Here is an 11,464-nt window from a genome sequence, read left to right on the forward strand (position 1 = left end):
TGGCTAAAGTTATAATGAGATGCAAGGTGAGTCAGTCGCTGTCTATCTGTCTGTCTCTCTCTCTCCCTGGAGACACACATCCCTTGCAACATTGGTTTGATATATATGTTATATTTCTACGTTTTGAATTTGAAAATTATAGAATATGAAAATCATCAAATTTCACGAATATTTAATGTTATGCCAGCATTTAAAAAATATTACATCTATGGCATTGTTCAGTAAGTAACATTTCAAGAACCAATGAAATCATGAGTTATTGGAAGTATCATTCAAAACAATTCTTTTTATTGACAAAATTAAAGTAAGCTGAAAAAGAAAATGAAAGTATCAAAACCTTTGAATTTATATTAACAAAGGGCAAACTGAGTCAAGGAAAAGAAAAGGTACACATGAGAGTCAAATAAATTACTACATTAGTATAACTAGAATCCAAATTTAAAATATTTTAAAATTTTCTTTAATCCAGTCTTAAAATGTTACAGATCTCCAGGTATTATTAAAAGAGCAAAAATAGTACATGTAACTAAAGTAATAGATGATTCCTGTGTAGTCACTAAGGAACAATTAATAGTGAAGATAAGCATTATGAAATGTCATTGAACTAATAGCAGTTACCCGTTACACTGTACCACCTTTATTATACAAAAAGAATTTTTAATAAATACTTAAAAGTATTTAACATGGCTAACATTCAAAGGAATCTACATTAAAACCAAAGGCTACTTTATAATTACTGAATTAGTAGAAATTATTAGAAAAATACTTGTGCCCTTTGACCTATGAATCTCACTTCGGAAATTTTTCATAGGAAAATAAAAGTTAGGGAAGTTAACATGTAGATATTGTTACATTGGCAGTAGTTGCAAAAATTAGAAACCATTGAAATGTGCTGCAGGAAGAAAATGGTTATGTTTATATTTTGATTTAGTAATGAGATATACCATTATATGATAGTTATTTAGCACTTTCCAGGGACTATACTAAGCATCTTTATATTAGTTTAAGCACATATTATTTTGAAGAATAGCCATATAAGAAAACCTTTAGTATAAACATTTTAGCAAACTTTGCAAGATTAAAAAAAAAATTCTTTTTTTATTAGAGTTTAAAAATGAAAATGACAAACTTGAAGGGACCATAGAAAAATAACATGTTACTAGGTGATTATGGTTGATTTTTATTCTAAATATTGCCTTTAAATTTTTATAGTGAAAATCAGTAAAAAAAAATTTTTAACATGAAACACACTTTTAAATATATTCTTTTGAGAAATGAAAAGGATAAGGTAGAGAAACATTGTTAACTGTTTCCTGCAAACTCAGTGCTAGAGAATCTGCATAAGAGAGAGAGAAGCTTAGTAGATTTGTTAAAATCAGTCTGCAGAAGAATTAACAAATTAACTATGAGAGCTCTCCCAGAAGAAAAGGAGAGGTTAAGAAATAAAAAATATAGAAGTTTAAGTGATATGAAGAACAGGAAAAAACCAGGAGAAGAGAAAAGAAACCAAATGAGCAAAGAGTAGAAAAATTTGAAAATTAGACAATAAATGTTCCAGAACTAAAACCAAAAATAATGACAGAAACACACTGAAAGGAGCCAGAGTTTCTCAGAGAAATGTCTCATTCCAGGCCTAGGGCTGAGCTTGGAATATTTTTATCATTCTTGATAGTAAACTATCAGAGACCATTAGGATTGGGTCATAAGGTCTCAGGATCCAATTTGAAGATGCTCTCACTGGACAAAGATATGAAAACTTGAGTATCAATAAGAATAACTTAAATGGGTTGGCACACATCAGTTGACATACAATCTAAATCCTTGAATTTGTAAGACTACTACAAAACGAAAAACTAATTCATCACTGTTGGAAAATTCTAGGAAGCCAACTCGTTTTCACAAGGTAAATAAAAGGAAATAATATATTCTCATATAAACTGTACAATTAGTTAACCAAATAATAGACAAGGAAAAGTTTGTCCTTGTTAAAAATATTCTAATTAATAAATGAAAAAGGATATTAGACTGAAATATTACCATTTTGCAACCCCTGAAAAGATCTAGGCATTGAGTATCAATGTCTGCTAACATCTATAAAAGAATACAACCACATATAATGTGCCTCCTGATGGAAGAATACAACAATATCTATGAAGTAGTCTTGCCTCTGACATCTTAAAAAAACATAAACAAAGCAAGCAAAAACAAAAAAACCACAATACCCGAATTTGATTAAGTCTCTGGATCTAACTATTAATTTACAGGGAATAAAGAATAGCGGACCTTTGGGTTTGTAATCAGCAAAATCCAGCTGTGTAAACAAAGACTTTTACAACAAATTTTGCTGCTTGATTTCTTTAATAAATAAGCTTCAAGAAATGAAAAAGAGAGAACCAAGAGGAACCTATAGACCAGGCTTTCTCAACCATGGCACTGTCGACATTTTGGACTGGTTAATTCTTTGTTGTAGGAGGGCTGTCCTGTGCATTGTAGGACGTTTAGAAGCATCTCTGGCCTCTACGCACTTGATTGCAGTAGTACCCCTCTAATCATGAGAATCTAAACTGTCTGTACCCAGACATTGTCAGTTGTCCCCTAAGGGGCCAAATCATGCCCAAATTGAGAACCACTATACATTCAGTGATTTAAGACTCTTACTTGAATCCCATTTCAAACAAATCCTTAAAAATGTGACATTTAAGAGACATTTGGAAATTTGAATACTGACTGGATATTTGATATTAAATATTCATTTATTTTTAGCTGTGATAACAGTGTTGTGGTCATTTTAAAACACCTTGATCTTTTAGTACATACTGAAATATTTACAGATGACTTATGATGCTGGGCATTTATTTCAAAATAATGTGGCATAGGGTAAGTAGAGAGACTCTGAATAGGGTTAGTTGTTGGTATTAGATATTCATGGAAGTTCATCGTTCTATGATTTCCAAAGCCTTCATAGTAAAATGTTTGCAAAAATGGGGAATGGTGTACTTAGAGAGCCAAACTGAATAAGTAAGGAAAAGAACACCTAGAAATATATGCTTCACTTTCTGGGTAGTGTTGTTTGTTTACTTTTAAATTGAGGCAAAATTTTTTTGAATGTAGTAAATATTTGTTTCATTATAAAATTTAGAACCACTCCTAGAGCTTTTTTCCTACTTAGGGAATTAATATATTTAGTGGTTAAGAACATGAATTCTGGAGTCGAAATGCCTGAGTTCAGATCCCTGTTCTGCCATTTAAATTGTGACATTTACACCCCTCTGCGCCTCATATTCTTCATCTGTAAAAAGCTATTAAAATAATACCTATCTCACTGGTAGGTGCATACAATAAATGAATAAAAATAAAGTGCTCAGAACAGTGGCTGGCACAGAGTATGTGCTATATAAGTGCTGTGTGCTATTGTTTTTCTGGTGTTTTTGGCTCATTTTACAAAATGGTAAGAAAAAAAGGAGGTGGACTAATTCTCTTAGACAAAATATTCTTTTTTTTTTAATTTACTTTTATTTTTAGTCTTTTCTTTTCTTTTATTTTTTACAGGACTTTATTGGGAGACAGTGTGCATTTCCAGGACTTTTTTTCTCCAAGTCAAGTTGTTGTCCTTTCAATCTTAGTTGTGGAGGGATCTGTTCAGCTTCACGTTGTTGTTCTTTCCGTCTTAGTTGGGGAGGGCGCAGCTCAGCTCCAGGTCCAGTTGCCGTTGCTAGTTGCAGAGGGCACAGCCCACCATCCCTTGCGGGAGTCGAACTGGCAACCTTGTGGTTGAGGGGACTCGCTCCAACCAACTGAGCCATCCGGGAGCTCAGCGGCAGCTCAGCTCAAGGTGCCATGTTCAATTTTTGTTGCAGGGGATGCTGCCCACCATCCCTTGCGGGAGTCGAGGAATTGAACTGGCAACCTTGTGGTTGAGAGCCCGCTCTCCAACCAACAACTGAGCCATCCGGGAGGCAGCTCAGCTCAAGGTGCCGTGTTCAATCTTAGTTGCAGGGGGCAGAGCCCACCATCCCTTGTGGGACTCGAGGAATTGAACTGGCAACCTTGTGGTTGAGAGCCCACTGGCCCATGTGGGAATCGAACCAGCAGCCTTCGGAGTTAGGAGCACGGAGCTCTAACCGCCTGAGCCACCGGGCCGACCCCTAGACAAAATATTCTTGATGGCTGAATCTCAAAATTTGTTTGAAGGCCTTACATTTTTTTATTTAGTTGCCCCCCAAAAAATAGATCATTGCCAGGGTGTGTATTAAATATAAAATTTGCCATGTTTGGGGTGGCCAGTTGGCTCAGTGGTTAGAGCGCAGTGCTTATAATACCAAGGTCACTGGTTCAAGTCCCACTTGGGCCAGTGAGCTGTGCCCCCACAACTAGATTGAAAAACAACGACCTGACATGGAGTTGATGGGTCCTAGAAAAACACACTATTCCCCAATAAAAAAAAAAAAATTGCCATGTTTGAATATGGAAGCCTGTGTGACCGAGAGTTAGATTTATCCTCTTACTTTCTTAATGTTGATGCTTATGTTTTTTGCTTTTTGTTCTCTCTGTGCTTCATCAGTCAGATTGAGTTACATGTCCCAAGCATGAAACTTTTTGAGGCGGTATATACATACTATCTAGTTATTTTTCCAGTATAGCTAAGTGGTATTCTTGACAGTGGTTTGAAATTTTCATAAGCCAGTAAATAATAAGGAAGAACGAAAGAAATTTCTTCCTATATTAGTTTTTTATTTCTGCTTTAACAAATTACTACAAATTTAGTGACTTACAACAACACCCATTTATTATCTCATAGGATAGAAGTCTGGTGGGCTTGGCTGAGAACTCTGTTTAGAGTATCACAAGGCTGGAATCAAGATGTTGGGCGATCTGTTCCTCTCTGGAGGCTCTTAGGATGAATCTTTCAAGTTCACTCAGGTTGTTGGCAGAATTCAGTTCCATGTGGTTGTAGGACTGAGGTTTCTGTTTTCTCTCTGGTTGTTGACCAGAATGTCCTTTTCAGCTTTTACAAATAACCTATATTCCTTGTTTTGTACCCTCTTATTTTGAGTGCTAGCAACACCACAGATCTTTCTCTCATGCTTTGAATTTCATTGACTTCTCTGCTTCCAGCAGGAGAAATTCTCCATTTTAATGGCTTATGTTATTAGACTGGGACCATCTAGATAATCCAGGATAATATCCCCATCTCAAGGTCCCTTTTGCTGTATACCATAGCAAATTCTGGAGATTAGCACATGGGCATCTTTCAAAGGCAGTTATTTTGCCTACCACATTTCTTTTATCTTTCTTTGGAGTATAGTTGTTGTGATGGTTCTATTTGAAATGAGATTTTACTTTTTAATTTTACAGGTTTTTTACGTTAACTTTGGTGACCTTTTATGTACCTTACACGAAACATCTTATATAGTAACAAGTGGGGATTCATTCTATGTTCCTTCAGGTAAGACTAATTAAAGACATTTCTTTCACGTGGTTAAATATTTATATGGTTAAATATTTATATAGTTGCTCATGAGCACCATAAAAATGGAAGCCATTGTGGATAAAATGAAGCATGATGTGACTAATACCAAAGAAATTTGGTACCTATTTTTTTTAAATTTTGTCATTAGATAAGTATGTTTGTTTTTGGTACATGAAAATTGAATGATAACTTATTGTTGAATATGTACATATTTAGTTAGAAAATACATATTGCATCCAGTGTAGAAGGAAAATTATTTCTCTTGTATTACCTCAAAGACATGTAATTAAACAATTTTTAATAGGTTATTTTAAATATACAGAATAGTATGCTTCATCAGCTATTGAAGAACACAAGTCTTTGGAAATAGGAATTTTAATTTGTTCCTTTGTTCATTCATTCATTCATTCATTCATTCATTCATTCATTCATTCATTCAACAAATGTGACTGAGAGTCTACCAAGCATTGCTCTAAGAATGTGGGGTACCAAACAAAACAGGTAAAAACTCTGCCCTCGTGGAGCTTACAGTCTAATGAAAGGAGACTATAATAATAGCTATGTTTATATATTCCTTTGTATGTGCCAGCACTGTTATGAACACTTTGCATTTATTAACTTAATTAATCTTGATATGTATTAATTTCTAATATATAGAAAGTCACAGTATGGTACTCCATGCTATATACCTGCCTTACATGTGCTATCCATTTGTATTTCATTTTTGCTGTTATGTATTACCAGATTTATTTAAGGGTAGCATTTGCCTTTTTTTAACTTTGAGATTTTATTTTACTTAACATTCTACCTTTTATACTTACCTATATATGCATTTGTCCGGTTTAGGGGAATCCACAACAGTAAGACCCTAATAACCATTGGGTTCAGAGAGATTTTCCCTTCCTGCACCCTTGTCTAATTTATTTTTATATCGTTATCATAATGATGTGAAATTTACATTCTTTCAAGTCTTATGTGGATCATAGGTGGTAGTTAACTCTTGGATTTTTTAAAATTTATTTTTTTATTCGTTTTAGGTGTAGAAAACTAACTCTTGGATTTTTCAATTCATGGAATTAAATAGGAGTTACTTTGGTTCAGATGAATTGATTTTTGGTGCTGTATATTTTAATTTCCTTAGTAATGGCTATAATATGTAATCAAAAGGAAATGATTTCCTATGGAAATAATTTTATTTTCTTATCACTTTACTTCTAGGTAATTATTACAACATCAAAAATCTCCTGAATGAGGAAAGTGTTCTTCTTTTTACTCAGATAAAAAGATGAAAGATGAAGCACAGTTTAAATACGTGTGTATATATATACACACATTTATGTATCCATAAATGTATATATATATATATATGTGTGTGTGTGTACATATACATATATAACAGTTTGTGCAGTTTGGACATTTAGTTTGTAATTATTTACGATGTTTTAAAATAAAATTTTACTCAGTTTTGTGTGTACTTATATCTGGTAAATATTTTAAACTCCTTTATGTGTCTTCTAATTTTTCCATGAATATACACGTAGCCTGCCATGCTGCCTATATTCATAGTATTTTAATAACATGAAAAGAATACCAAAATCATTGCTCCTGGTGAAATGTAGGGCTTTCTTTGTCAGAAGAGCCATGATTAATGTGTCCGTTCATGTAAAAATCTTTTCCAAATGCTAATTTTAAGTCACTAATCAAAATAATCCAATAAGAGAACTTGTAAATGGTACATCTGTATTATTTTCTTAGGCCTGTGGTAACAAAATAGTACAAACTAGGTTGCTTAAAGCAACATATTTATTGTCTCAGAGTTTAAGAGGCTAGAAGTCTGAAATTGATGTATTGGAATTGGTAGGGCCATGCTCTGAAACCTGTCGGTTTCACAATAATACTTCTGCTTAGAATCTATTTTACTATTGAACGATCATTATAGAATAACTCAGGTTTCTTCTTTAATGTTACCATGCACTAAAGATGTGTAGAAAACTGTAGAGATTTAGGGCAGAAAATGGTTAAAGGTCAGAAACAAATTGCTAGCATCTATTGCTGAATTTATTTTACGTATTCTCATATTAATCCAAAAAAATTTAGTTCCATTTGTCAGAATTATAATTCAACAGTATGCTTTAAATTTTGCTTTTATTTAAAAAAAGAAAATCAGTGTAGATATATTTCTTTCATGTGAAACTGGCTAGGATCTTAGTATTATATTTCCCAGGGTCTCCAGAAGAAGTTTCAAAGTTTGATATATGAATAAACATTTTTATCACTAGAGAAGCTGGTATACTTGCTTTACCAAGTCAAGAGTTATATGACTGGCTATGTTTCCATGTTTATGTATACTGGCCAAAATTTGGCCTGCAATGGATTGACCTTTTTTCAAATGAAGCATTTATTTTATTTATGTAATTTACATGTAGTCAAATGCATAGATCTTAAGTACAGTTCAATGAGTTTTTGATAAGCACATCTTACACCTAAGTAACCCACAAAATTTCTGACACTCCAGGAAATTCCTTCCTGTTCTGTCCAAGTCAGTTAGTTCCTGCCAACCCCATTCACCTGTTGGGCCACTATTCTATGTATCACTGTAGGTTGGTTTTACTTGTTCTAGAACTTTATATAAATGGACTCATAAAATACACTTTCACTGAGCAAATGTCTAAGATTCATTCACTGGGGTGTGTATCAGTTGTCATTTATGTTTTATTGCTGAATGGTATTCCATATGAATATACCACTTTTCCTCTTGATAGATCTTTGGGGTGTTTCCTGTTTTGAGCTGTTATGAATAAAACTATGATACTATGGATGTTCTTGTCAAGTTATCTAATGGACATATGTTTTTGTTTCTTTGGGGTTGATACCTATGAATGAATTGTTAGTTTGCAGTATATGTGTATGGTTAATGTTATGAGAAACTGCCAAAGTGATTATATCATTTTTACACTCCTGCCAGCAAGTTATGCAAATTGCAGTTGTTTCACAATCTTTGCCAACAGTTGGTCTTACCAGTCTTTAATTTTAGCTATTCCAATGGGTATGAAATGATATCTCTTTAGGAAGATACAAGTTTTATGTTATATTTACCTTTTATGTTTTATGATCCATCTCAAATTAATTTCTTTTTTATAGTGTCAGGTAGGGGTCAAGGTCAATTTTTTTTTCCCTCTATATGAATATCTAGTGGTCTTTGTTGAAAAATTCTCCAAATGCTGTAGATCTTCTAATTTTGTTCGAGTTTTAAGACAATTTTGGCTCTTACAGGTTTTTTGCATTTGCATATAAATTTTAAAATTAGCTTCTCAATATTTACAATAAAGCCAGCTGGGATTTCTTCGGGATTGCATTGAATCTTTAGATCAATTTGGGAAGAATTATCATATCTGAACCAATATTATATACTCTTCAATGAATGATCTATCCATTTATTTATATCTTAATTTCTCTTGATCTTAGTTTACAGTTTTAAAATAGAGGTGTTGCTCATCTATTGTTAAATTTATTGCTAGACATTGCAGTGTTTTTGATGTATGGTAAATTATATTGTTTCTCTAATTCCATTTTTCAAGTTTTTGTTGGTAATATATAGAAGTACATTTGATTTTTATATATAGTCATGTGCCACATAATGACGTTTTGTTAACGACAGACCACACATATGGTGGTCCCATAGATTATAATGGAATTGAAAATTTCCTATCAGCTAGTGATGACATAGCTTCTTAACGTCCTAATGCAATGCATTCCTCACACATTTGTGGTAATGTTGGTGTAAACCTGTGCTGCTAGTCATATAAAAGTGTAGCATACGATTGTGTACAGTTCATGATAATGATAATAAATATGTTACTGGTTTCTGTGTTTTATTATAGTTTTTATCATTGTTTTAGATTTTGTTTTTTCTACTTAAAAAGTTTGCTGTAAAACAGTATGACATGTTACGGAAGCCTCATCTCCTGTTTACATCTCTTGATTGCATCATTTCCTCTTGTGATTGTTTTAATCTTGTATTGTTTTGTACAGTAACATGCTGTACAGGCTTTTTGCTAGGAATAATAGGCTATACCGTATTGCCTAGGTGTGTAGTAGGCTATACCATCTAGATTTGTGAAGTACATCTGTGATGTATGCACAATGATTACATCACCTAACGATATATTTCTCAGAATGTATCCCCATCAAGTTATACGTGACTATTCAGTTTACATTCTGTGATGTTGCTAAATTCACTCAGAAGTTCTTTTTTTTTTTTTCAAGATTGCTCACGATTTTCTATGAATGCATTCTATATATACTATCATATCTGTGAATAAAGACTTTTTGACTTCTTTCTTTTCAATCTTTGGGCCTTTTATTTCTTTTTCTTGACCCACTGTACTGGCTAGGACCTCCAGCAAAGTGCTGAGTAGAAAGAGAGCAGCCATCCTGTCTTGTGCCCAATCTTAGACATTCAGTATTTCACCCTAAAGTATAACGTTGGCTGTAAACTTTTCATAGATTTTTTTTAAAAAAATTAGAAAAATTTCTTTGCATTTCTAGTTTGCTGAGATTTTTTTTAATTGAAGTTTATTAGGGTGACAATGGTTAGTAAAGTTATATAGGTTTCAGGTGTACAATTCTGTAATGCATCGTCTATATATCACATTGGGTGGTGACCCAGTCATCGAGATTTTTTTAAATCAAGAATCTGTCTGTCTATTGACATGATCATATGGTGTTCTCATTTGTAATTCACCACTTGGTGAATTACATTTTCTTCTTTTTTTTTCAATTTTGGTCTCTTCTTAACCTGTATGGGATAATGCATACTTGGACATAATGTACTATTCTATTTATATATTATATTTATTTTCTTTATATTTTGTTAAGGTTTTTTGTGTGTCTAGGTTCTTGAGGGAATAGTGACCTTTTTGTTACAACATTGTCAAGTATTGGTATCAAGGTTTAGAGGCATTACTAAAATGCCTTTTAGGCTTTGTGGGACACACACAGCCTCTGTCACTTCTGTCCTCTGCTCCTCCCTCCTCCTCCTCCTTCCCCTCTTCCTCCTTCCACTCTTCCTTCTGGAGATCTTATGTAGTGTGACTAAGTATGGTAACTGTAGTTAATACTGTATACTTGTAATTTGCCAAGAGGGTAGACCCAAAGCCCCCTTTTTATAACAAATATTTATGTTCCTTTAATATCCTGAAACAAAATTCATAGTAAGTGTACTCCAAAGTATACATAATTAAAAATATAATCCTTTAACTGCAATATAAAGGAGAAAGGAAATAAATATTAGGAAAAAAAGATATTGATTCTTGATTTTCACCTTTAGTTTTCTGTATTTTTACTGGGTCAGTCTGTGAAAGAGACTCCCACCAGTGCCCTGCTTTACCTGAGAGGACATGATGCTGGATTAAAACATAAGGGATTATAACTAATCCCTTGGAGTGTGTCAATGAACTGTCTTCTCTGTGAATATTAAACCTAGTTGAACCTTGATCAATCTCCGTGAATATAGGTACGAATGTTAGAAATGGGACTTCATGAGTGTTTAAAAGTCTTTGTTCTAAAACACAAATTTGTCAACCACTGCTTAGAAAACATCCATTGTTCATTAATTTTACCATTGTAAAAGGAGGGGAATCAAATAGCTTGCCTACGACTGGAGGGAATCATTAATTTTCCTGCAAGTTTGTCAAGCAGCACAGGTTATATCAACTGAAGTCATCTAGGTCTTTTTTTCTCCTTCATTCAGAAAGGAAACAAGATGAAAGTGTTATACTGTCAACTGAAAATATAATTTTTAGAGGAAAGCCACATACTTAGGGCCACCCAGAGATGACAACTGCAAATGTCTTTCTGGCTAGGCATTGGCACACAATCCAGACAGACAAGTGAGACTGGGAGGATAAAGGGAATAAAAGAGGGATTTGCTGTGTGATAAGGACATATATTTAGGACTTAGGAAAAAATCCAAGATACATGTGAGACCCATAT

The 11,464-nt window shown here is 33.4% G+C and overlaps 1 protein-coding gene across 3 annotated transcripts in view; it reads left to right on the top strand.

Moving 5' to 3' along the window:
• CENPC (centromere protein C) overlaps positions 1-9,818 on the top strand; it is a 62,267-nt gene extending 52,449 nt beyond the window's left edge. Inside the window, exons 18-19 of one of the 3 annotated variants that reach the window (XR_012493705.1) lie at positions 4,799-4,920; positions 5,356-5,450. Coding sequence is in view for 2 of the 3 variants with exons in the window: in XM_019748068.2 (XP_019603627.2) it covers positions 5,356-5,446; positions 6,689-6,759 (162 nt within the window). In the remaining variant the exon portion in view is untranslated. The other 2 variants (XM_019748068.2, XM_019748069.2) reach the window with 2 other exon arrangements.
• The last annotated feature ends 1,646 nt before the right edge of the window (positions 9,819-11,464 follow it).

The sequence above is a fragment of the Rhinolophus sinicus genome, linkage group LG02 (genome assembly GCF_036562045.2).
Source record: "Rhinolophus sinicus isolate RSC01 linkage group LG02, ASM3656204v1, whole genome shotgun sequence".
In the NCBI taxonomy this organism is placed as follows: Eukaryota; Metazoa; Chordata; class Mammalia; order Chiroptera; family Rhinolophidae; genus Rhinolophus; species Rhinolophus sinicus.